The sequence below is a fragment of the Bombus flavifrons genome, chromosome 1, assembly GCF_040668555.2.
Source record: "Bombus flavifrons isolate JBK064 chromosome 1, iyBomFlav1_principal, whole genome shotgun sequence".
Taxonomy (NCBI): domain Eukaryota; kingdom Metazoa; phylum Arthropoda; class Insecta; order Hymenoptera; family Apidae; genus Bombus; species Bombus flavifrons.
The window spans coordinates 17,412,750-17,438,362 of NC_138442.1; the positions used below are offsets into that span (position 1 = coordinate 17,412,750).

At 32.1% G+C, this 25,613-nt stretch overlaps 6 protein-coding genes across 11 annotated transcripts; 3 read left to right on the top strand and 3 right to left on the bottom strand.

The window, feature by feature from the left end:
• Window position 1: 1 nt before the first annotated feature.
• Window positions 2–8,908, top strand: LOC138179957 (facilitated trehalose transporter Tret1). 5 transcript variants are annotated; one of them, XM_069113265.1, is made up of 5 exons: window positions 32–136; window positions 4,407–4,480; window positions 6,074–6,209; window positions 7,245–7,675; window positions 8,003–8,908. In XM_069113265.1, the coding sequence occupies exons 3-5, from the start codon at window positions 6,104–6,106 to the stop codon at window positions 8,903–8,905; spliced, it is 1,440 nt and encodes a 479-aa protein (XP_068969366.1). In that variant the 5' UTR covers window positions 32–136; window positions 4,407–4,480; window positions 6,074–6,103; the 3' UTR covers window positions 8,906–8,908. The 5 variants fall into 5 exon arrangements, with proteins under 5 accessions (XP_068969356.1, XP_068969366.1, XP_068969348.1 ...); XM_069113255.1 differs by lacking the exon at window positions 4,407–4,480 and having other exon boundaries at window positions 2–136; XM_069113247.1 differs by lacking the exons at window positions 32–136; window positions 4,407–4,480 and adding an exon at window positions 4,487–4,881.
• On the bottom strand, window positions 1,027–3,896 carry LOC138180052 (cytoglobin-2-like). 2 transcript variants are annotated; one of them, XM_069113488.1, is made up of 4 exons: window positions 3,739–3,896; window positions 3,281–3,475; window positions 2,130–2,355; window positions 1,027–1,547 (listed from the first exon to the last, which is right to left on the bottom strand). In XM_069113488.1, exons 2-4 carry the CDS (start codon window positions 3,436–3,438, stop codon window positions 1,416–1,418), a joined length of 516 nt encoding a protein of 171 aa, XP_068969589.1. In that variant the 5' UTR covers window positions 3,439–3,475; window positions 3,739–3,896; the 3' UTR covers window positions 1,027–1,415. The 2 variants fall into 2 exon arrangements, with proteins under 2 accessions (XP_068969589.1, XP_068969582.1); XM_069113481.1 differs by having other exon boundaries at window positions 3,705–3,859.
• A 2,450-nt stretch (window positions 8,909–11,358) lies between the features above and the next one.
• Window positions 11,359–12,654, bottom strand: nero (deoxyhypusine hydroxylase nero). Its single transcript, XM_069113313.1, has 3 exons — window positions 12,226–12,654; window positions 11,828–12,148; window positions 11,359–11,753 (listed from the first exon to the last, which is right to left on the bottom strand). The coding sequence occupies exons 1-3, from the start codon at window positions 12,503–12,505 to the stop codon at window positions 11,443–11,445; spliced, it is 912 nt and encodes a 303-aa protein (XP_068969414.1). The 5' UTR covers window positions 12,506–12,654; the 3' UTR covers window positions 11,359–11,442.
• A 2-nt stretch (window positions 12,655–12,656) lies between these two features.
• mRpS23 (mitochondrial ribosomal protein S23) lies at window positions 12,657–13,824 on the top strand. The gene is made up of 4 exons (XM_069113528.1): window positions 12,657–12,850; window positions 13,189–13,350; window positions 13,454–13,553; window positions 13,647–13,824. The coding sequence occupies exons 1-4, from the start codon at window positions 12,807–12,809 to the stop codon at window positions 13,758–13,760; spliced, it is 420 nt and encodes a 139-aa protein (XP_068969629.1). The 5' UTR covers window positions 12,657–12,806; the 3' UTR covers window positions 13,761–13,824.
• A 519-nt stretch (window positions 13,825–14,343) lies between these two features.
• LOC138180068 (oxidized purine nucleoside triphosphate hydrolase) lies at window positions 14,344–16,189 on the top strand. The gene is made up of 3 exons (XM_069113515.1): window positions 14,344–14,624; window positions 15,369–15,514; window positions 15,881–16,189. The coding sequence occupies exons 1-3, from the start codon at window positions 14,473–14,475 to the stop codon at window positions 16,072–16,074; spliced, it is 492 nt and encodes a 163-aa protein (XP_068969616.1). The 5' UTR covers window positions 14,344–14,472; the 3' UTR covers window positions 16,075–16,189.
• Lrrk (Leucine-rich repeat kinase) lies at window positions 14,780–25,346 on the bottom strand. The gene is made up of 2 exons (XM_069113176.1): window positions 24,294–25,346; window positions 14,780–24,212 (listed from the first exon to the last, which is right to left on the bottom strand). Exon 2 carries the CDS (start codon window positions 24,202–24,204, stop codon window positions 16,819–16,821), a length of 7,386 nt encoding a protein of 2,461 aa, XP_068969277.1. The 5' UTR covers window positions 24,205–24,212; window positions 24,294–25,346; the 3' UTR covers window positions 14,780–16,818.
• Window positions 25,347–25,613: the final 267 nt, after the last annotated feature.

Here is a 25,613-nt window from a genome sequence, read left to right on the forward strand (position 1 = left end):
TATAAAGTGGATAGATCGTAGCAGCTAGTATCAGATGTTTAGCGTGACCCAGAATTACACCGATGTTTTAATAGTGACCAGTCTCTGCAGCCCTTAACAAGTTATATATTGTTTTATTTACGATATTTTGTAGCAGGTGAGTAATTATTTCTTACATTAACATTTTGGAGTGATCGTGCGTCTCTTCGTATACTTCCAATAGTATTTTCGTTTCATCACGTTCTGTAATGTTTAATATTGAATTGCAATGCCGGACAGATGTGAAACTTGTGCAGCGTTCCACCTTCTTCTTCCTCTTCTACAAACGGTGCGCTTCGCTTGTAATGTAAATGTGAATAGTCTTCTATAGAACTCTAGATGACACTTGACCCCTCTACTTATCCTGGAATTCAGTGCTTTTGATTGCACGCGAAAAATACGCGTCCCGCCTGGTTAGATCGGCATCGTACAAGTATTATGACACAATTCCTACTTAGTTTAATTGTCTTCCGCTATGATCGGCCACACTCAATCACTTGTTAATCGAATTGCTCTTTCTGGAATATTTATTGAAGAAACACGACTTACTCCGATGGTACCGAACGATAAAACTTGTCTCCGAAGAAGAGACGTAAATTGAAATACGGCTATGTTCTGGACGTGATAATGAGAAAGATGATAATTCCATGATCTTTAATGGTATAACAGATTGTACTAAACATACTTGAAAATCCCCGAAAATTACTTGATAACACGGAAGATACAGTCATCGTACATGACGTGAGATACACAAAAAAAGAAATATCTTGTATATTTCCTCTGGAATCGTTGCGTGTTTAAAAAATTATAATCTTCGAGAAATCAAAAGACTAAAAATTATGATTCTCCTACTGCCAAATAGAATTTTATAATTTAAAACATAAATAATATCTAAATTTACAAAAGTACAATTGCATTATATCTATCGGGTGAATAGATAAAATAAAACGAAGACAAAAGAACTGGAAGAACGTGAAAGAAGAAAAAGTAAAATAAAAGATTTATACATTTTGGTCTAATAAATTGACGTGCAACTTTAATTCAAACATTCAATGGTTTAACATGCATTACATGAGGTCGAAAATAATAAAATAATATAAAACCATGTCCATATATACATGCATTATAGGATACGTTAACATTAGTGTGCGCAAAAATCTATTAAGTGTTGAAGATATAAACGTATATATTCCTGTTTGATATTCGCGGATAATTTGTGAAACATTTTTTTCCATTTTCATCCAACATAGCTCTAGTGATTGTAACTGTGCAAACATGTAAAACAGTGCATTTTATTTACAACATTTAATTCTTAACAACTATTATGGAGATTCGTTATTTAGGGTCAATTATATACGAGATTCATCTTTTTCGACCGCGTTCAATCGTTTCGTCCTTCAAGAAGCGTAAACCTGATATATCTTCGAAAATACCCAGTCCAAGGTTTTGCTCCATGCCTCGGCCACTTCCGGTGTGTATTGTTTCCCTAGTGCTTGAGAAAGCACTTTCAACACTACTCCTTTCAAATTCTAAAAATCGAAATCAAACATACGATAAATCGTCTATATCGTTCGTTGATTTTTTTCAACAAATTTTTATAAATCAGACTTATTCTACTAATAAAATTTTGATAAGCGATAAATAACAGTTTATCGTTTGCCACGTACAATTATAGTTCTGAGAATTGTATAGCGGAGTTTTCTATCGGGAGAAACGTTCATCATTAGCACGTTGACCGCCAGGCGAATTTTATATAGTATCTCGCTGTGTAAACCGCAATAGTTTAAAATATACTACTTTGTAACATTCAATTTTCGTAAAATACGATATTGTATCTACGCGTCTGTTCCCTTACAATCTTATCTAACTAGTGCACGTTATTGAACATTTTTTAATTTCCGTGAAATTTATCGTATTTTAATCATTGTAAAAAATTTATTAACGTGAGTCACCGATGATTACCGTGGCAGTGGTCGTGTTAAGAAAGGATGTTTCGTCTATCTTAATGAAAGTTTTCGATCGTAATAAAAATCAATAAGTAGTTCTTTTCGCCCCTAAATGACACGAGCAGAACTGCGTTGGATTTTTTACTGTTATTTTCGTACTCGTACCTCAAATTCTTCTTTCGTTTGGCCACGTTTTTTATGCCTCTCGCCCAAGCTGATTAGGCTCGCCTCCATTAATCCTGGGTCGTGCAAGGAATCGATAACACTATTTAAAGCCGTAATTACGCTGACACAATGAGCTTGAAACCGTTTATTAGCCGGCAATTCGTCGAACGGAACGTCCGCGAAAGCGCTAAAGTATCGCTGATATTCTGGATATGTTTTAAAGAATCTGAAAAGAATTACCGGAAAGTCGAGTTTCGTCATAGTCAAGATGTTCAAATCGACGTTAAATTTTATAAGCACTATATGAAAATCACGTACGAATCATATGATAGATTTATCATATCGATTATTATATTATTATATATAATTATTATATTATAATATTTTGTAAGCAACCGAATGATATTAATTTAATTGTTGCGTTAATTTAACATTAATCTGTACAACTAAAGTTATTAATATCTTTTTTATGTTCCGGAGGTTGGCAAAATCAAGTGCAACGACATTCTTGATATGAAATTGATTGCTAACATATTGTATATTATATAAGACGCAGCAGATGTGAATTATTACGTTTCTCACCTATTGCATTCGTAATTTTAAAGAAATATCTGTCGAACTTATCTGCTGCTTAAAGAAACAATTTATCGCTATTTATGTCAGAGAATTAACATATTATCCTAATAGCGCGTTATTATCGCGCTTATTTATTTATTATTTATTAGAACAAGTGTTACAAATTGCACAAAGTTTTATAAGAAAAACAGGAATTAAAGAGATGAAATAAAACTAAAATAAATGCGTAGCATTGGGATTCCTGATAAGCCAGATCAAACAAGCTGAAAGTTAAAATCGCTTAACTCGAACGAAGAATAGAGTTATACAAATATTTTATATCGAAATTAAGACGAGAAAAAGAAAGAAATGACATAATGCGAAGATTTTTGATAGTTTATCTCTTGATGAAGATTATCGATAATTAAAAAAAAAAAAAGCAAAAAGAAGAAGAATATGAACGCAACAGGTTTACAGATAACCATAGACTATAGTCAACACGCTATTTATTCAGCTATCTTTTTATTCAGTAGTTTTCCGAAATGTATCTTCTTCGCTTTTTCGCAACAGTTGACTAAAAGATATATATCACTTACGTGGTCATCACGGCAATCCCGGAAGCTACCTCATCCTTTCTGATAATGGCCCACGTGTTCTGGACTAATTTCTTCTGTTTCTCTGTCAACCCTGTAGCTTCATCGATTCTGTTATCGTCCGATAACGAGATTCCGAAAAAACGAAGAAACGTTCCCATGTTCGGTGGCTGGATATCGTTGAAAAAGAACGAAACCCTTCGCAGAAAGAGGATAATGATTTTCGTTTCCCGAATCGAAAGCAACCACTGTATAAGTGGTGAGATGGTTCGCGTTTCCACGATATGACATTTCGTTTAAGGAACGATGAATGAAAAATGAAAATAAGAACGTGACAGAGGGTCTGAATGCACGTTGAATAAATCGATTCGATGTCTAGATCACGTCATGATCGCCGGTTATCAGCGTGCAAGCGGTGCACAATTACCGTAATTCTGTATGATATGTCACGTGCCACGTACTGTCGTTTCAATTCGCTCAATCGCTGACACGGTTGGACGACGACTACTCGTTCTTCGAGTCCGACTGACGGCACTGCCTATGTATCTAATGCTATTTTAAATCCACCCCCTCCGCTTGATCGTCGCTATGTACTACTAATACCACGCGGTTAAATGATTAAAGAATTAAACCTCTTTACACGATCTGCAACCAACTGGTTAAGTCGGTTAACCGATTCGACTAGTTAACGCTTATGGTCACTGAACTCCTCGCTCGTTCACCGAACACCAATAACGTTCGATCGTTCGATCCTTGCTGCAAGTGGCTTGGTGACGACAACCGCGACGAATGCTCCTACTTCGTTAGCCCCTAAATTGATTTACGATCGTGCCACCGGCATCCGGTTAATTAATTCATATCGAGTTATCTCGATATGGTAAACTCGTTACTTTTAATCGATTAACCTTGCGCTACACGTTGCCGCAATGCATCGACGATACATGCGCCAGTTGTTCCGCCAGATAAATGTTCCTTGTACACGCTTCCTTTTTGCTTTTTATATCCTTTTTGCCTTTGATATCTCTACCCTGCTTTTAATGCATCCCTTTCATCCATATTCGTTTTTCTTTTTTACTATCTAGGAAAAGTTATCTGACCTAAGTAAAATACTCTTTATAACTCTATATAGGTTCTGCTTTTTCGGTTGTGAATAAAAACGTAAATTGGCACGAAAATTCACTGCTTATTACGAATATCTTAAGGGTACGACAGAAGAAATAAATAAAAAGAATTAAGAAATTAAAAGTCGAGGAACAGAATACACATGCACACTTACACCAGAAGGCTTGTTACAAGAGATCAGAAAAATGATAAACATGACAATTACAAGCATAAGAAATTATGACAGAAACGTTCCAAACGACTTGAAATACACACACCAAGATAACGTACTTTAAAATTCATTAGGAATATTATTCTGTGATACAGACGCGATTTATTGCCAGTCTAAGAACGAGCCAATGATATATATAACATAGCACAACATAACATAATATAACATAATATAAAACAAAAAGAAAAACATCAAGATGAACCGGAACGTTAGTGACCGAGGTTCCTGCAGCATGATTCATTTAACTTGGAACCTGCGCCAGCAAAAACAGGTAAGAATGGCAACAATGTAACATGTACTCTCACTACCAAATCATGTGTCGATACATCTGCCATCTATGAGCTGTCGCTAGAAATATAGAGTTATAAACATAGTTGTATTCAAATTAATTTCTAAACTAAAATCTTTAACCGTTTTAAAACTAGTTTCTCTAAATATGAATTCTCTGGGATGTTTTGTCGTACGCTTCCCTTTGTTGAAAGGACTTACTTACTTTCCTTGCTTCTATTCGTAGCAGAGCGGTCCAAAGTCAGATAACAGCGGCTAACTTGTCGAATGTCATCGTTACCTTTAAGTTGCAACGCATAGGAGAAAATATTTAATATGTTAACAATGAAAAATACTGAAAAAAGTAGGAAGATCAAAAGTTATGGTGTGGGCACGCTTGCTTACAGGAAAGCTTCGTTAGCACGCAGGGAGATGAATGCTCGCTTCTCTTTATGATACAGAGTATAGAGAAAGGCGATCGTCTTCTCTACCACTTGTGACGTCAAATTTAAAGTTATGTGACGACAACTAAAACCACTTTGTGTTCCCGCCTATCATCACATGTACATGTTACACCGTTGCCGTTCTCATCTGTTCTCACGTGTGCGGTTTCCAATTTAGGTGGATGATCCTGTATAACCCTGATCATAATTTTTCCCACTGACGTCACTCTACGAACTATATTAGACAAACCTAATCATTTAAAGCTCTCATAGGATTTCCATATAGGATGCAGAGAGTTATACATTTCGATAAATGTCGGAAAGTCAAGAGGCTAAAAAGTGTTCTGTTAAATGACGACAATGAACGATAAAATCATCGTTTCGTTTAAACCTTTGACACATGTACAAACAAGAAATTAAGGATTCTCAAAACGACATGATAAATCTTGGCTACGTTGTTTGTCCTATTATGATAGAACGTGCTGTGATTGATAAACATCTTCCTCGTGACAAATACAGATTGATGTGCACCTGTCAGGTGGCAAAATTGCAACATCATTTTAATTGTTTCGCATGAGATTCACGTACAATAAGAAAAAGATACAAGCTAGACGTGCCACATAATCATTTCGAAATATGTTGCCTTCCATGCAAGGGAAAATCGTCAATTCGGTCGATTTGTACTGTTTTATATTGCTAGCGATTGAATCGAATTTCAAGTTGCATAAAATAATGAAAAGTTTTGTTTTGCAGACAAAGCAAACAAAGTCAGAAACGACGAGCATGACGGATATAGAAGTCGATTTAGAAAAAGTAAACGATGGTGTCGAGAAGAAAGTCAAACCCGCCAATAGTAGAATTTATTTACAATTAATATCAAGCATTGTAGGTAAATATCGTTTATTACAACATATAAGACGAGTGGAAAAATTTTGTCGATTTTAAACAATAAATGATTCGGCAAATCTCTCTCCACTTTAGTGTTACCAATTATCATCGTTCATCGATAGAATTCAATAAAGGATCAATAAAAATATCGACAGAATTTTTGTACTTGTATGATAGTCTATTAACATGATAATAGTGAATATAGGTATACATTTAGCTATACAATCGTAATATTGTCATTAATTTCATATTATTTAGCAATCAGAGACGATGAAAATATGCTGCAGCTTCCGGAAGATTTTCGAATCTTGGATCTTAAAGTTGTACCAATTTTCTATTGTATATGTGCACATTATGAATATATTTTGCATATGAAGCAATTTTCATGAAAAAGTAGTGTCTGATGATTCTAATCACGCCAAAAGAAACGCTATTTATCACATCATGTCATGAAAAACTTGTCGAACTTTGCTTCTTAATAATAGTCATTATCATTATCATTATACACTACAATATGTCGCAAGATTTCTCAATAGCACAAATGAATGAGATAATTACATAGTTAAGAATTAACTATTGATAGAATAACGATCTCGTTAAATTCTTCAAAACTTCGACCTCCTTTATTTCTAATTCATTTGAATATATCCGTACAGTCCATGAAGGTCTTGATGAAAATTAGTATAAAATTATAGTATACTTTGAAGATCACCTAGAAATGGAAATGGACATAATTTTTTGCATAATCGAGAGGTTTACAGGAAAAATGGTACGAGTGATAAAATGTTCAATTTGGCAAAACTGTGTATTAAAACACGCTAGATATTCATAAGGGTTTGGAAGCTCATAATAAAAAGAGAGGTATAAAATCCTTTGAATAAATATGGTTGTTATGTATCATTTTCTGCTTGTTATCTTCCTTTTGGAAAAAGAAAGCAATGCACTTATACCATTTTTCCACTGAGCCTCTCAATTAGTGTAATCTGACTGTAATCGAGAAATATAATATATATCTTCTGTTTTTCTTTTCTTTAAGTCAACCTAACACTACTGGTTTCTGGAATATGTTTCTCTTGGTCAGCAATTGCTGTAGAACAATATGAAGACCTAAAAAATGTCGACAATGCAGGCTGGGTAGTTGTTGCGTTGAATATTGGTGCCGTCTTCGGACCTATTCTATCTGGATTACTGCTAAATCGCATCGGCAGGAAATGGCTCATCTATGCAACGAGCGTCCCATTTATCGCCTGTTGGATACTCACGTATTTTGAAAAATCCTGGACGTATCTTTTCGTGGCAAGATTCTGCGCTGGTATATCGATCGGTATCTTATACGCCGCAGTCCCACTGTATATCGGAGAACTGGTAGAGACAAAAATTAGAGGAGTGTGCAGCTCGATGATGCCTGTGATGCTACATTTGGGATATATTTTCGTATACGGCGTTGGTCCGCGAGTGGATAAAGGGGTAATTATTTCAGATTTTCGACTAAAAGGTTATGAAATCATTATGGAATCAAAACAAATTGTTAAAATAATAATCACGCGAAAATATGACTTTATCTATATGTCTATCTATATGTCTTAAGTAGATGAAATCTACGAGTACAGAAAATAACGAAAGAGAGAAATATAATGTTTGTAAATTTGTATTCATGAACATTGATAAAAATGTTGAAAAGAATCAGTGATCAAATTCTAAACGATAAAAATCGATAGATATTACATATTTCAACTTAAGAGTAATCACAAACGATACAATATATATATATATCGTATTTTACACTTGTTACAGATGTTCGCATTGATGAATATAATACCAACAGCTGTATTTCTATTAACTGCTATATGGTTACCGGAATCGCCTTATTATTACTTAATGAAAAATAAGGAAAAATGTGCCGCGCTAACCTTGACATGGCTAAGACGTAAGAATGACAATAATGACGAGATAGAGGAGATGAAGAAATCGGTAGAAGCGGAAAAACAGGGTGGCTACAAGGAATTATTCATGGTGAAGGCACACAGAAAAGCGCTTTTGCTCGTGTTATTATTACTTGCGGGTCAACAATTTTCCGGATATATGGGCGTTTTATCCTATGCCAGCACTTTGGTTCAAAGTTTCCATACAAATTTCGATGATAATTCCATTCTTTTGATAATAAGTGCGATATCTATGATTACAGCCTTAATATCTTCGTGTGTAGTCGACAAACTCGGTAGGAAACCCGTTTTCCTAATATCGTCGTACGGTAGTTCGCTATGTCTTATCGTCATTGGAGTGTATTTCTTGCTTGAGAAATTAGATATGGACGTTCGTAGCCTCTCTTTGGTACCATTGATCGCGCTCATAGTTTACATTATTAGCATCGCATTTGGTCTAAGCTCGATTCCAGCGATCGTCACCTCGGAGATTTTCTCAATAGACATGAAAAATTGGGCAACCATGGTCGCTAATGTTTACGGATCAGTACTCGGCATAATCGTAGGCAAATGTTACCAACTCATATCAGATCATGTTGGAAATCACGTAATATTTCTCGGCTTTGCTATTATCGAACTTGTAATTGCTATCACTGCTTCCGTGGTCATGCCGGAAACATCACAAAAGACTTTCGGACAGATTCAGGAAATTTTAAATAAAAGCACAGCTAAACGTTCGAATAAGATGAAAGGCGGAGAAGAGGAAACGAAATAAAAAGCCTATGCATTCTATTTATTTAAACTTCTTCTGTGATTTTCATTGCATCATTGGAACCCTATTTCAAACTGTTCAATTACCACGGGAAAGTGTGAGCGTCTCATATACGTTCATGTATGCAAATTCTTCAAACCTCTGCAAATGTTAATACGAAATAAATGAGTAGAATATTAAGAAAAAAGAATAAAAAACATTTTATTATATGCCAATGCTAAATTTCAAACACTGAAATGAGTAAGATAGTGACGCATTCGTTTACGTTCTCTTGCCGTCTGGCTCACGATCTTTGCATTTGTACCTATAACGTAAGAATTTTATCTCGTGATTATATCAGTTGATAAAGAAATAAAAGGGAAAATATGAAAATCAGATATGAAAATAAAATATAAGAATATACGTATGTATATATAATATATATTTACTTTCCTGCAATTCCGCAGAAAATTGTTTTGGGTTCTGCGTAGTTGCTCCATTTAAATTTATCGGATCATTATTGCCATCACGGTCGCTTTCCACCTTAAGGAAAAAGATATTACCGATACTGTGTCTATTTTTAACATTAATGTGTTATACATGCAAAATAATAAACTGTCATTTCTATAATAAAAGCAATACAAGCAAAGATTATTTGTCTACCTCCAGAATAAATTCCATTGGAGAAAATTTGGATTTAACGTTTTTTTCAGTTTCTTGTCTTTCTTTGTTTCGTTTCGATAGTAACAACGAGATTCTTGTCGACTGGCTGATGCGACTGCTTCTTCTTCCTTTCAATAGTATAATCAAAAGAAAAAGAAAAAGATTGGAAAAACATTTTTAATCCCCTTAAAACTAAAATTAAAAACTACTCCCTTAGAAACTATTTACTTTACTGATTATATGTATATTCATAATTATGATTAATATTCATATATTACATACGTAACAATATCTGTAACAGTACTCTTAAATCTTAAGTAGTAGAAATAGTACAGCGGAAAATTGCATAGCTTGGAATATTGCGTTACTTTGTCTTGGTTGATCCAACAACGTGTTGCTATCCGAACTTATGACTATTTTTGGTGTTTTCGGTTTTATTTGTTTCTTATGATGAAAACCTTTTCTTTGAAAATTGCTTGCATTAGTATCATCCGTCGAATTTGTCAACATATCTGCTTCCATCGATGCCCACATCGCTTTCCGATATTCCCAATATCGTTTTCCATATATCCAATATTTCAATGGAAAACCATATACAATCTGTGACTCTGGATCAGGTTTGCACACATAACACTATTTAAAATTTATTCTTAATTTTATACAAGTTTAACATTCCATCACTCAACAGATTAATGAAATGAAGTTTTTTTCTAAAACATATACTTTTCTTATTCCATTTCTCGTACGTAGTATTTGTGACATCCTTTCAACATAATTGTCCATAAGTTCTACCATTATCTCAATTACATTGTTAGAATATTTTGTCTGCGTCGCAATATACTCCTCGGTCATTAAGTACGGTAACTCGGTAATTAACGCTTCCATTAGATCTGACATAAAATTCTGTAAATGAAATGTAATTTACATTATATAATATTTCTTCACCTATTTTATATGCACAGAATATAACAAACTGCGAGATCTCTAAACGTTAATCCCATGTCCTTGTGAACCATTGCGATGTAACCAAGAAAATAATCTCTGCGAGACGGTTTATCGTAATAACTTATAAACAGGGCACATATGATGTCGCATATAGTAATAAATTTTTTTTTAATTATAGCTTCTTGGACGAATTCTGGAATTGATTCATCTTCGAAATACTTCACGTATTGCGGGTGATTTTTAAAAAGCCTGTGAGTTAGTATATTTCATATTTTATCTATTCAATAAATTTATATGTATTTGCATTTATAAAGTCTACACTGAAACAGTTTATAACTACATAGTACAAATTGCAAATCCATAATGCGACGTATCCTTTTCCACGGCCAACCAAATTTCTTTTACTTTCTTGAAATCTTCGCATTCGACTTGAACACATAGTTGCGTATCGCAATCTTTAATCAGTTTTAAACCAGCAAACTTATAATTAAGGAAATTTCCCATTTCTTTGGAATTTTAAATGCACGAAGGTATGGGCATATTGTGACGCGTGTAATATTCGTACAAACTGAATATCGCGTTTAACACTGCTACGAATCTTGGGTATTTTTCAACAAATTGTATTCTCTTTGCATAGAAAAATTCTCTAATGTTAAGAAAAATGTAAAAAGAGGTTTCCTATGCGTGTTTCCTTATTATACTTTAATGCTAAAATTTCTTTTTTGGAAGAAATTCATTTGAACAAACGAGAACACGATTCAATCGAAAATTTGTATGTCCTTCGCTGCTTTCATTTGATAATGAAGGTAAACTACAATCATTAAAAATTAATACAATAATTACTTATAATAAATTACAACATTTAGCAATTTCTACATCGAATAATTTTATTTTAGACACAATTTATTACATTAACATTGTATTTATAAGTATAGATGTGTAAAAATGCAATTTTAGGCAGCAACTTTCCCTAACGTATCTGCATATTGAAATTCTGTACTATTCTCATACTCGCACATGTCTAATGCAATTACACAACTTTCTCGTACAACTCTCTTACTGTCGTTTAAATACTTATTTAAAATATCAAAACAATATGGAGTAGCAATAGAACCCAATGCTTCTGCACATTCGTGACGCACCATTTCATTTTCTTCTGTGTCCTTTAAAGAAGCTTCTAAATGTGGGACAGCAATCTCTTTCTGAAGTTGTCCAAGAACAAAAGCTATCTCATGTTTGAACAAAGCACTGCCTACTTTTAAACCTAAAGTTATAAAAACAATAAATTATAAAAATATAGCTGAAAAAGGAGAAAAGGATCATTATTATTTTATTTACCTTCGCTAAGAGCAAGAATACTGTCTGGAGTACATATATTTCTCAAAGAGAACATGGCTCTGTATCTTTCAAACAAAGAAACATTTTCATTTAAAAGAATCTCTTTTAATTTCTTAACATCATCAGTATCTGCTGGTGGTGCTGGGTCCACAGACATATAAGGACTTTTTTGCAAATTTGTTGAATGGCTATTTAATTTTAACCATTGCAATCTGCATAATGCTAATTCACATGTTTCTGCAACCTCTGATACACAATCTTTACTGTATTCTTCTAATATTGGCATTACAGTAGGATCTCCAATTGCACCTAAAGCTTCGCCTATTATAAAGAAATATGATACTTATTATATGTAATATACAGAATTTGACATAGAATAAAAGATAAATATATAGTACCTGCTTCATGACGGACCATTGGTTCTTGTGTAACGTCTTTCAATATTTCTATAAGAATTGGTATAGCACGGGAATCTTGCATTTGACCAAGACAATATGCAAGTTCATGCTTTAATAAAGCTGATTCATCATTAAAGCAATTATGAATTTCTTGAATAGCTTTAGCTCCACCGATATTTTTTAACGTAAATAAAGCACGAAATCTTTCTTTTAATGGTCGATTTTGGTCATTCAACACACGACCAATTGCAGATATTTGATTCTCATTTACTTGCAACATATTTTCAGGTTCTTAATGAAATTAATTGAAAATATAAAATTTGCTAATGTTTTATAAAATTTATTTCATTATAATTACAATAGATGCCACTTTTTATAAGTTCTAAACTAAAAAGTATTATATGTACTAAACTGCTGTTATATAGAAACATTTGAGGTTAAGTATCAAATTGAATAATGTCACATGGTTAAAATTTCGCAGAAGAAATAAGAGGATATATGTATACACAGTGTACATCAATTAAATACTACAATATACACATAAAATTATAATTCACGAATTATAACGCTATATTTAAAATATGGCACAGAGCAGAACAGAAAGAATCGGAACAATATTTACAAGGTAAAATTATTTTGCAAATGTTTATGAAATTTTAAAGAATATATTCTATATGAATTGTACCATTAGATAAATTGTTTATTATCATATAGATTATTTTTGACGTCATATATTATACACGCTACTATTTATATACAAAATTAGTGGTAATAAATAAAAGTATTTCCATTCTATTAAAAATGATAAATGCGATAAAAGGTTAAAATTCAGTTATCTTGAAGTTCTCAAGATGAACAATTTTCCTAAGGAAAACAAGTTTATTTTAATCAATTACTATAGCTATACTAAAAAATAATTTTTTAGAATTTCGGGGTAATTTTATTTTCCTAAATTATTTTTAGAATAACGTCACTGTTACATGCAGATGTATTACATCCTGATAATTTACCAATGTGGTATGAGATATACAAAGCCTATCCTCCAAAACATGAACCAACTTTTAGTAGAAAACCATCAACAATAAATATACAAAAAATATTTTATGAGGAAGATATTATAAGAGCGTAAGTAAAATTTCAAATTATATGTAAATAGTTGTAAAATATATATTTATCATCATCATGTACTTGTAACATACATTTACATTTCAAATGTGTAATTTTGTAGAAAATTTCACAAAGATGTATCATTACCTATGATAGATATGAAAAAAGATACGATTACCCAAACTCAAATCTTTTTCACTATTTATGATTGTTTATTACAGGTAACATAAAATAGAAATTCTATTAAACATAATGCTATATGACATATTTAATTATATGACAATCAGATTACAAATTTATTCTACTTGTTATAGGGTGGTGTTAACAAAAATGAGGCGTATGAGAAAGCATTGAAGAGTTATCAAACAATTTTTGAGCCACACAAACCACGCAAAAATATTGAACATAATGAAGAACAACAAACATAAGAATTTGTATATATTCTATTTATAATGATATACTGAATAGAGAAAAATATAATATTAAATTAGATGCAACATGTATTTAATCTTCACTGTGTATACTATCCCGTTTTTGTTAATATTATATATGTTGTTAATAAATATAAGGATTTTCCTTATCACTTTAAATGTATATATAATTTTGTAATATATCATTGCTACACAATAGTTTACATGCTACTATGCTACCTAAAACATATCAAACTGTATAAAAATTTATAAACCTAGCCCTTGAGTCACTAGTAACCCATACAAGTGATTGATGTGACGTTAAATTAAAATAAAAAAATGAATAATTTAATAAAAGTGCTAATCTGCTTATTTATTAGAAATATTAAAATATAATTAGTAATACAAGATAAATTAGGTGGTAAAAATACGTATTTCATTATAGAAGGTATACCATCATAAAATTTTCTATGATAACATTTCGGAGGATATAATAAATATGTGTAAACGTACGTTCAGAAACTACCCTTATTGTTAGTGTACTTTAAGCATTCTAATAGCAGCATAACCTTTCAAGCAGTTCAACTACGTTTATACAAAAATCAATCTCAACTTTAAATTGTACAAAATTAGTACTATATGAATGTATTACTGTTGTAATTTTCCAAAAGAATTTTATCACACGCAAAATAGAATAAAACCAAGTTTCTAGATAAGTTTATAGATCAAAATGTCTACAAAAAAAGTTTTTTCGTTAGTCTTTATTAGAAAAACAATAGAAATTTTATTGGGCTTCAAAAAACGAGGATTCGGAAAAGATAAATGGAACGGTTTTGGCGGTAAAGTGGAACCTGGAGAATCAATTTTTCAAGGAGCTGTGCGGTAAATAACTTTAAATAACAGACTGAAATTACCTCATGTAAATCGAAAAAAAAACGTTGTAAATTTAAATTTTCACTGTACTACTATACTATATATAAACTAAATAATATAAACTTTTAAAAAGAGAAATTATTGTTAGTAATAAGTTGAGAATATTATATTCAACAATATCTTATATTTCATAATAACTGATACATTAAATAACAACGAATTTTAACAAAGATTTTTATCACTTTGTTTAATTATATACAGGATGAGTCATGAAAATGATAATAATATAAATTTGACAAAGTTAAAGAAAAAATATTTATGAATATCAGAGATCTTTTTATTTAGAATATAGAAACAAAATTGTTATACACAGGATTTTTTATTTATGGTTTCTAATAACGCCATATATCTAAAAAGCGTTATATAGCATTAAATTGTTTATTTAATCCTATTTAAATCTATTTCTGCACATAATACCTTTACAAGATAATTCTAAAATATTTTTCATGAATCATCATGTATACACAGGTACAATTTTAAATAATTAAATAAATACAAAATATTACACTTAAATTAAAATTGTGATAGTAATTGGTAAAAATAATAGAAAAGATATTTAAGATAAGCTAACAGTAAAATGTATGCAATATAATATGATTATTGCATGTAGTGTTTTATAATATTGCTATCACACATAAACGAGATAAAAATTGAAGTGTATACTTCTTAAATTATCAGTGTATAATTTTATAGTGAATTAAAAGAAGAATGTGGTTTATCTGCACAAAAATTAAGAAAAGTTGGAATTTTGGAATTTGAATTTGAGGGAGATGAAGTTCTATTAGAAGTTCATGTTTTTGAAACATATGAGTATTGTGGAGAGATAATAGAATCTGAAGGTATTTAAATTTCAAACATTAATATTATAACTAAAATTAATATTACATTATTATCAAGTATTTATTCTTATTATTAATTATGTATATTTTTATGTGCAATATTAGTTATTATTCCATGTCTCTATATTTGTTTATTTTAATCATACTGCAATAATATCTATCTAATCATAATCATGAAATTGCATGTTATTGTTTAAACTATGCAAACTATAAAAACAATTAGAAGGACAAAGAAACTAGAATATGTTTGAGCAAAATAAAAAGGTTTAAAAAGATATCTATTACACTTTTTTTGTAATATCTAACGTATACCTACTTAAAAATATAATAAATACACTGTAATTATATTTATATTCTTTTGTTCAGAAATGCGACCAAAATGGTATAATTTGAAAGATATTCCTTTCAAACAAATGTGGCCGGATGATGAATATTGGTTCCCTTACATGTTACGAGGGGAATTATTCAGAGGATATTTTTTGTACCGAGGTCAAGACCTAATTCTTAAGTATAACATTGAAACTATGGAAGAACTACCAGCATTAGATCGTATCTCTTAACATTCACCTTTCATTCTTAACACACACCCTGCTATACATTATTAATAATTTTAATTATTATTAAAAAATTCACTTTCACATTTTTATAATTATAATAAAATTTGGCTTTATACTAATTTGATAATCTTTTTAGTAATAAAACCATCTTGTAATCATTACTTTTTATCACTCATTAATCTTAGATTATATCAAGAAAGATTTTTAAGCAGACATTATACAAATATGTTACATTGGTACTACATTAATTGTACCTGTTTGCTGATTTTCCATCAACTAAAAGCATATATGTTAAACTGTATCCGATATACAAATATTTTGTGATATTTCAGAGATCATTAAATAATTTTTCAAATATTTTGCGAGGCTAATAATCCCTTTTTCTACCTTTTTCTTTTTATTAAATGAATATATCATTATTTTAAAAATCTAAGTACTTATATAATAAGTTATAAAACTATACTGTGATACATCACATAAAGATAAAAATATCCTGCTTAAATTATGATTATTTTGTAAATGAAGATTTGCAGAGAATATATCAATCAAGCACCATTTAGCTTGGACATATTAAAAGATAAATATTTTTATCTTCAGCTCAAAAAATACAAGATGAGGCAAGATAGAAAGCTTAAAGTCTACAGACTAAAATATATCATGGACGTATAGAATTCTCAACCAGTTATATCACTTTTATCTTTGCACCATAAAGCACACTTGGCTTTACCTTGTCATAAAAAATTATAGTTAAGCAGCTGACCAATGTTCAGATCTCCATAAGAGAGTATACATACTATGCTTAAGATCTTCTGCATCTAAACTGTCAATCAGAAAATCTGTATATCGTGAAATTAAACTTCTGTAACCTTGGCCAACAGTTGCTAGTACTAATTTCTTTTCATCTGTTGATTTAAATGATATTATTTGACATACCTTACCTTCGAAAGGTCTGAAAACGGTAATCGGTCTAAGAGAGTTACATTCAGCTACTACAATACATCCCCAAGTAGTACCAATGTATAACTGATTTCTACAAGCTTCCAAAGCTGTTACTTGGCACTTTTCTGTTGATAAATTTTCTTCTATAGAAATGGACTTTAAACTTTCTGAACAAGGTACTAATTTAGACATATCTAATTTATTTATTATTTGCCTAGTATCCACATCCCATTGATACACAATACATCCAGGATATGTGTATGATAACACAGAATTTTCAGCACTCAATAAATGTGTAGCAAATAAATTTTTAATAGCTGTTTCCCCAGTTACATGAGAAAGTTGTACTGTATCTATTAAACTGTTGTCTTTTAAAACATAAATTGATACTTTACCAAAACTTTGTCCCACCCATAATTCCAATATTCGTTTCTTTTTATAGACAGCTGCCAAGGAATATGTCTTTATATTATCTTGAATATCAGTTGTAATTTCCATCTTTTTCATTTGTGTGAAAGAATTTGACAATAGAAATGTCTTACCACTATGCAGTGCTACTGCAAATTGTTTTATTTGTTCTAAATAAATTAGACCTACTATTTTAGATTCCATACTATGATCAGGTTCAAGATTATAACTGGCAACACAACCAAAATTACTGCCTAAATAAACATGTACTTGCCCTATATCATCACCAATCCATATGTATCCATCTACTCCACACATTGCATATGGTATTATAGGAGTTTCAATCCTAACATGTTGTAACCAACCTTTCTGTGTTCCTAATAACATATCAACTTCACCATTATTATGTCCAAACCAAATTTCATCTCCACTTAAATTTTCTTCTATAGTTCTATTTGTCATAGTAATAGCAGTTACTTGAGTTCTTTCTGTTAATAATATGACATCTATAAGATGGGTAAATTCAGGTGCTGATGCAATGGAAACTATTTGACTTGCAGTAGGTCTATCTTTTGGATTTTGAGCCCAACATATAACCATTAAATCAAGAGCATAACAAGGATGAAATGTTTCCCTGTATGTTAATGGTGGTCTTCCACCTTCCAAAATACATTCTTTAACTGCTTCATGGCCCTCAAATGGTTGTCTTAAAGTGATCAATTCATATATAAACATTCCAAATGAAAAAGAATCAACTTTTTCAGTATATTCTTCTTCGCCGTTATATTTAATAATTTCAGGTGCCATAAATCCTTCTGTTCCTCCAAATCCTTTAGCACCAGTTGGTAATGTAAGTCTGGATATGCCATAATCAGCTACTTTAACATGAACAGGATGTTCAGGGTAATCTTGAAATGGTAAAGGCATCTGCCAAACTAAAACATTTTCTGATTTTAAGTCTCTATAAATCACATGTTGTTGATGAAGATATTCTACTGCTTTTGCTACTTGGAGAATTATAGCTTGTAATGTGTATGGATCTAATTTAGCACCAGAACGTCTGTAATTTTTCAATACATTATCTAATGCACCTTCTGGTGCCAAATCTAGTACTAGTGCTAGTGGACTAACCACTATTCCAATTAGAGGTACAATATTTGTATGTCTGAGTGTCAACAAAATATTTAATTCTTGTCTTGCAGTACAGTAGGCTTTACAAGCATACTGTAAAGGATCTCTATCCCATTTACTTTGTGCAGCTTTATAAGCAAGAATAGCAGATTGTTTTGAATTTGGACCTGGTGGAACTGGTTGCAACATTTTGATAGCAACATCAACTTTGTGATAAGTTCCTGGTAAGCGACAGACACCTTTAAATACAAATCCAAATGCTCCACGACCTAATAATTTCCCCAATTTAACATCTTCTGATTTTATTAAGTGTTTTGATCCTAGATCCATAAAAATAATATCTGGAGCTACATGTGACAATGGTATATCAGAGTGTTTAGGACAACTAATTGGTTTATTACTATAGGCAGACAAAATGCATTCTTCAACCATCCAGGAATATGCTAAAATACCTTCAAAATGAGTGCTTTGTTTAATAATATCTGGATGACCCTCTAAAGATGGCATTCTGCTGGATGTTAAGCTATCATATCCTACACCGCTATCGCCATCAGATTTATAACTATCCTGGCTTTGTCGTTCTTTATTTATATAATATTTTTGAATATCTTCCGTCAAACGATCAGTATCACTAATTTCATTTTCGTTTTCTCCATTATTTAATAAACAGCGTGGACACGGTATTAATCGTGTGACTAATAGTTTACCCTCGGATGTATGCACAAAACGTGTTCCTAATGTAGGATACCAATCTTCTAATAAAATATCAATATGATCGACTATTAGCGCCAATAATTGTGGCATACTTTCTGGTCGAGGTTCTACTACAATTGCTTGATAGCCCATTGGTTCTTCTTCAGCTGAGTCTGACATAATAGGTTGTTTTATCACTAAAGTATCAACTGGAAACCAAATTTCTAAAATTGCCGAATTCTTCAAATCTACTGTACACCATATTCCATCTTGTTTTAGTTTAAATTTAAACTGTCTATAGTCATACGGTGAATTCTTTAAGTTGTAATTGACTTCTTTGAGGCGTAGTAAAGTAATATTAGAATATTTTAACTCTATCCCTGTTTGCCAGAGTACCCACTCAGCTTGTGTATCTAACAAGCTTATAAAAATATTATCATCAACAAAATCTTTGAAAGGCGCTAGAAATGACATCACAATCTCAACAATAGCATCGTCGGCTAAAATTCTAGTTATGAGCCTCGACCAAAAACCACTGGGAAAATAAGACATTAAAAGCAGCCGTGTGACAGAACAATCTGGTTGTGACCTAGACGTTAGTACACATTCTGTACTTGATTTACTTTCTCCGGTAGAATTTTGAAATGTTATCATCGGAGATGTAATCTTTTTAGAACGTATGTGCCAGCTTCGTGTTTTTACAGGAATTTTGATTATTTGGTTATTTCTTAAAATATCTTCTTCAGTTGGCAATAAAGAAGGAATCAATAGAGTACGATAATCCCAAGTTAACGCAACTTCAAACTTATTTAACAAGCTAACAATATATCCTTGGGTATCTATAGACGATATCGTAGAGGATTTAAAAACATGTTGAATATCGTCTAATTTCATTATACCACACCTGGCAAAAGGATTAATTTCACGTATCGTTACTACATGTGCTAACATATCGCAAAGCCACTGTGGATCAAGAAAGTATAAATCCTTTAACGTAGCATCGTCATAATGTAAAATAATACCATTTTCATGGAGAAAAAGTGTTGCTTGATGTAGTTCAGCAGGATCCCTAAATGATCTATGCAATTTTTGAAGCTCGTTATTAACTGCTGTGCAATACTGATCAGCCTTTAAAACCGGATCTGCACCAGACAATTTCCTATCATGTGCAAGCTGTATTACCACATCTTCCAAGGCAAGATAACTGGCAGGAACTTTTTGTTCAAGCAATAATTCTTTGCTTCCGGGTGATCTTAAACTAAATACAACATCGTATATCAAATTACATAGCATTTTTATATTGTGCTTCGTTTTACAGCTCACTTCAATGGTCTCCATGACTTTTGGTAAGCCACATTTTTCAGCGTCAACCACGTTTATAAACTTATCACGGATATATTGTTGTAACGCCTCGCTATGCTCGTACGAAATATCATAATGAGTCCCAACAATGATTACTGGAGAATTCGGAGCTCTGCTTTGAATATTTACTAACCATTGAAATATTTCAGATACACCTTTAAAACCATCGATGATCCTCCATACAACCAAATATAGACTTCGTTTAGATAAAAAGTATTGATGTGTTGCATAGTATTCTCTCTGACCACCAAAATCCCACGTTCTAAAATAAACTGGGCCATGGGATGACTGACCTCTCACTTTTTTTTCATAAATCCAGTCTCCTATATCAACGCCAACGGTAGATATCGTTGTTCCTCTGGCAGTCTTCGCGTTAATATTTTTATTACCCATTCGTTTTGCCCAGTGTTCTGCAGCTTTTTTTTTATTTGGAACTTCACCCTCTTGTCTCAACTGTTCCAATAAGCTAGTTTTACCGATACCTTGAATTCCTACGATCATTAACTTCATGCGTGCATACGGTTTAGCGTCCTCTAAAATTGATTTTAAATACCCAATCACGTCCATTGTTTTATATTTCTTCGATTCGATCATTGTTTTCAAAGGTTCTTGCAATCTACAACCTTGAGTATTTAAATTCCACAAACGGGAAAGCAGACCCATTTGTGGTGGCAATTCGATGATTTCCGGATTACCGCTTATATTTAGAACAGATAGATTATTAAGCTCGTAAATGTTTTGGGGAATTTCTTTCAATTTGTTATTGCTAACGTCGAGCATACTAACATTAGGAAACAGAAGATACAATTTTGAGCCAGAATAAGTGATTCTTGTGTCCCTGTCTATATTCTCCTCTTCTAAATTTGGCATTTCCCCGTCATCAATCGATGTTAATTGAATTCTGCTCAACAGATTGTTAGCAAGAATCAATGTTCTTAAATTCTCTAAGCGTAAGTGACGTCTATGCGTGCAAACCGACATGAGAACTACATCGCGTAATGATGTAGCCGTTTGTCTGTTACTGCCTGGAACGATTGGTGACTGTACATTTGTTGCGGGACAATAACACGCAGTGTTTGCTTGTTCCATCAAGTCAGCACCCTCCACTTGTGGTAAACTGGGCCATCGAGAGATTTGATTATTGGATAAGTCTAACTGTTTTAAACTCGCCGGATATGATGTTATATGGCTCATGGATCGAAGAGAATTATAAGCCATATTTAATCTCACTAGATTAACAGCTAAGCATGGCAAAGCTACTGGAATACTATTAAATAAATTATGCGCCAAGTTCAGGGATGTAAGCACCGACCTTGCTCCACTTTCATTATCGTCTGAAACCTTTTCCGATACTTGAACGGATTTGGTCCAAACATGAGGGCGATCCATCTCGATAATTTGTGCATTTGCTATTTTAGTGAATGACTCAAACTCCAAGGAATCTTCACGTGATATAGCCAATTGCGATGCTAAACTTCGACTGCTAGGGCTATTGTTTAAACAATCCTCCCTTTGTGTTTTTCGTGAAATATTTTGCGAAACTTGACTAGGTAAAATCTTCAACAGATTAAACGACGCGTTCAATTCCTTTAATTTCGGTGCTCGCCATAAATTATCTGGAAGACACTGCAATTTATTGTTTGAAACATCCATAATCTCCAATGCAGGTAAATTCATTATGAATTCCGGCAATTGTTCCAATCGATTGTCCTGAAGATACATCTCTTCCAAAACTGGACACAATTTGTCTTTAGGACTTTTTGGCTCAGCTGTAAGAGTGTCTATTTTATTTTGAGCCATATTGAGGTATCGCAGGCTTTGTAAATAAAATATGATAGGTGGTACAGAAGTGATAGAATTAAGAGAGATATCTATCCTTGTGATAGCATATAACACCAAGTCGTTATTTTTAGCACTCAGCTTTTTGTTTACGTGTAATACGGCATCTGTCAACCACTGAGCACGTATTTGTGAAAGATGACATTGTTGATCATGCCAATTAATCATCGTTGGTGTATTTGGAAATAGCGTCGAATACGTTACGTTTCCAAAAGAGGATAGTGCAGAAAAGTGAGAAGTTTGGGTACATTCGGTCATAGCTTTTTTGTTAATTTTGTATTCTGAATCAGGGTAAGCTTTTATAGATAAAAGTTTTGCCGTGAGAGGTTCGTCTCTGTTTTGTGCGGCGATTTTGATTGCTTTGCATGTATTATCTACAGCACTGTGCTTCAGTAAAAGATCTGCAATTTTTATGTCACGTTGTTGACAAGCTATAATTAACGCGCTAGAGTAATTACTTTCTGGATCACTCTGATCATAAGGAACTTTTACAGGCAAATTAGGATCGGCACCTGCCAATAATAAAGCGGTAACTACTTCTGTGTGCTTGCCTTTTACAGCTGCATGTAAAGCAGTTTCGGTAACATTGTTGCAATACAAATCTAAGTTTAATGGACATATCATATTGTCATCCTTTTTATCGAACGCTTTGCTTCTAAAATTTAAACTAGACATTAATCTTTGTATACCGCTCGAAATCTTTCTTTTCGACATCGGGAGTGGCTGCGCCACCCCCATATCTTCTTCTTTGATTTTTCTTGCTTTTACTTTATAATTTAGTAGTAATTCTACGATTTTTATGTTTCCAAGCATACTAGATATATAAAGAACATTTTGTCCCGTAACGTCCTGAGTATTGATATCAAATGGCATTTCGTATTCATACTCTCCGGATGAGTCTTTATAGCGTTGATACGTAGTTTGTGGATATTCAAATTTCAATAGTAAATCAATAACTAAATGATGACCATTTATAGTTGCCACATGAATTGGTAACCATTTTTCCACAGTTAAAGATTGTACTTGTTTAGGAAAGTGTCGGAGAAGCAATTCCACTATTTCTACTTTACCGTTGTAACAAGCTATATATAATGGACAGTATTTGGTAACAGGATGCATTCTGCAATCTGCACCATGATCCAGAAGCAAACGTACTATATCTTTGTGACCCATCTCGCAAGCTATAAAAAGTAGAGTATTTGCACCATTTGGTGCCATGTTGATAATGCATTCCAAATCCGCAGTATGTCCTTGAATAAGATTTTTAGCTGCTACAACATCTCCTTGAATACAGATTGCACGCAAAGAAGCATGTACTGCGAGTTTTTCTAATTCATACTTTTCAGCTGCTGATTTGAGCAAGTTTATACTGACACCTTGCTTAGCTTTTTCAGCCACATCTAATGGTCTTTCACCATTATTGTCTTGGATCATTAGATTTGCATCGAATTTTAAAAGTTTTTCAATGTTGGAACTATGTCCATGTTCTGCACAAATATGTAACGGTGTCCGGTAATGACCCCGTGGCCCACATGGAATATTTGGATTTGCCCCTGCAGACAGTAGTACATCCAAACATCTTGAATTTTCGGTAATAGCTGCAGCATGTAATGGTGTTCTACCCCATGAATCTTGACTATTTATGTACTGTGCATGCTCTCCTCTTAGAAGATCTTCTAATAATTCTGCATTATCCCACAAAGCAGCTTGGTGTAGCAGACGACCAGGAAAATCTTCATCAATAGGAGTATAATCTTCCATGATGTAAACTATAAATATTTACATTATATTCTTATATTTATATTTTTATAATATACTTTCTACTTGCAAAAATATTATTTTATACTTACTATCTGTATCTTGAATATAAATCTTGATTACATGATTATAAATTCATCTGATCATCAGTTATGCAGTAATATTGTTTGTATACTCTTCTCTTGTGATATTTTGCATATGATTTTTTATTCTCAATTTGACCAAAATTGAATGTTTTATATTCAATATAATTTAGTATGCAAAAAATTGCACCATTCTTTATAAATTTTAGATCCACTGTGTCTAAAGTGGAAGTTAAATATTTAAAGTTGTTTACATACATTTGTAAAATTTCGATTATTTATTTACGTGTTTTTACATAAATATTTGTATATATTTTAAATAGAATCTTCGAATCTTGTTACTTTCTTCTCGTAATTAAATAACAACCTTGTTTATTATTTAAAATTTAGTGCATAAATACAAAACTCACATATATGTCAAAATATATCAATTGAAGTACGGTTTAAAAATATTCACAAAAATCATGTTCGATTAATATTTTCAAATTTTTCACTGTTCACTGTACATGCGTAATTTCTTCTCATAATTTTTAATTGTTTCCCTTTGGACTGACAATTAAAATAGTAACTTGTTTTCTATGATAGCTTTGGAATAAAAAACCAGTATGATATTAAACATAATACTTAGCGACCGCCATTTTGTCAGTTCTCTTTATCGACTGTACGCACCTAACACACCTTTAGCACAATTTTATGCATGAATAACATGGGATCGATTTAAATAAATATCATTACCACAGACGAAATACAAAGTACATATATTGTCTTATGGGGCTTCGTGCCACACAAACTGAAATACCGATCGTGTAAAACAAAAATTAGAGGTTTTGTTATGTTTCCTATGCTTTAAAGTGGTGGATTTAGAAAATATAATCAGTCCAATCACCGAGTGATAAAGCCAGTGAATGTAGCAAAAAAACGTCTTCCGTTGCACCTACGAGTAAAAATTTTGTATCGTGTAGTTAGATCCATAGTAAACTGTTGACATACTGCACCCCACACGTAATGAATCATTCATGAATGAAAAATTACATTCTCATATTTCCTATTGTATACAGCGTAAAGAGAACATTATTAATAGATTTGTAAAATAGTATAAATTCAAACGCGACCTTATTTGAACTTGTTTTAATCATACATATCATCATAATATGTACTATTACATTATGTATATATATATATATATATATATATATATATATATATATATATATATATATATATATATATAATGTTTATATATTATGTACATATATAAGTACATTCATAGACATATGTGTGTGTATTTCGTGGAATTTTAGCAATTTACCGATGATAGTTTAATTTTTG

What these genes read in the sequence shown, in the direction of transcription:
- LOC138180052 (XM_069113488.1), bottom strand. Translation starts at nt 3,438, where the DNA reads ATGGGAACGTTTCTTCGTTTTTTCGGAATCTCGTTATCGGACGATAAC. An exon ending in GGGATTGCCGTGATGACCAC is followed by an intron (nt 2,356 to 3,280) that starts GTAAGTGATATA and finishes AATTCTTTTCAG; the next exon opens with ATTCTTTAAAACATATCCAG. An exon ending in AAACGAAAGAAGAATTTGAG is followed by an intron (nt 1,548 to 2,129) that starts GTACGAGTACGA and finishes TTCGATTTTTAG; the next exon opens with AATTTGAAAGGAGTAGTGTT.
- LOC138179957 (XM_069113239.1), top strand. Translation starts at nt 5,721, where the DNA reads ATGTACAAACAAGAAATTAAGGATTCTCAAAACGACATGATAAATCTT. An exon ending in GATTGATGTGCACCTGTCAG is followed by an intron (nt 5,859 to 6,073) that starts GTGGCAAAATTG and finishes TTTGTTTTGCAG; the next exon opens with ACAAAGCAAACAAAGTCAGA. An exon ending in ATTAATATCAAGCATTGTAG is followed by an intron (nt 6,210 to 7,244) that starts GTAAATATCGTT and finishes CTTTTCTTTAAG; the next exon opens with TCAACCTAACACTACTGGTT.
- nero (XM_069113313.1), bottom strand. Translation starts at nt 12,505, where the DNA reads ATGTTGCAAGTAAATGAGAATCAAATATCTGCAATTGGTCGTGTGTTG. An exon ending in AATGGTCCGTCATGAAGCAG is followed by an intron (nt 12,149 to 12,225) that starts GTACTATATATT and finishes TCTTTATAATAG; the next exon opens with GCGAAGCTTTAGGTGCAATT. An exon ending in TATTCTTGCTCTTAGCGAAG is followed by an intron (nt 11,754 to 11,827) that starts GTAAATAAAATA and finishes TTATAACTTTAG; the next exon opens with GTTTAAAAGTAGGCAGTGCT.
- mRpS23 (XM_069113528.1), top strand. Translation starts at nt 12,807, where the DNA reads ATGGCACAGAGCAGAACAGAAAGAATCGGAACAATATTTACAAG. An exon ending in ATCGGAACAATATTTACAAG is followed by an intron (nt 12,851 to 13,188) that starts GTAAAATTATTT and finishes AATTATTTTTAG; the next exon opens with AATAACGTCACTGTTACATG. An exon ending in TTTATGATTGTTTATTACAG is followed by an intron (nt 13,554 to 13,646) that starts GTAACATAAAAT and finishes TACTTGTTATAG; the next exon opens with GGTGGTGTTAACAAAAATGA.
- LOC138180068 (XM_069113515.1), top strand. Translation starts at nt 14,473, where the DNA reads ATGTCTACAAAAAAAGTTTTTTCGTTAGTCTTTATTAGAAAAACAATA. An exon ending in ATTTTTCAAGGAGCTGTGCG is followed by an intron (nt 14,625 to 15,368) that starts GTAAATAACTTT and finishes ATAATTTTATAG; the next exon opens with TGAATTAAAAGAAGAATGTG. An exon ending in AGAGATAATAGAATCTGAAG is followed by an intron (nt 15,515 to 15,880) that starts GTATTTAAATTT and finishes TCTTTTGTTCAG; the next exon opens with AAATGCGACCAAAATGGTAT.
- Lrrk (XM_069113176.1), bottom strand. Translation starts at nt 24,204, where the DNA reads ATGGAAGATTATACTCCTATTGATGAAGATTTTCCTGGTCGTCTGCTA.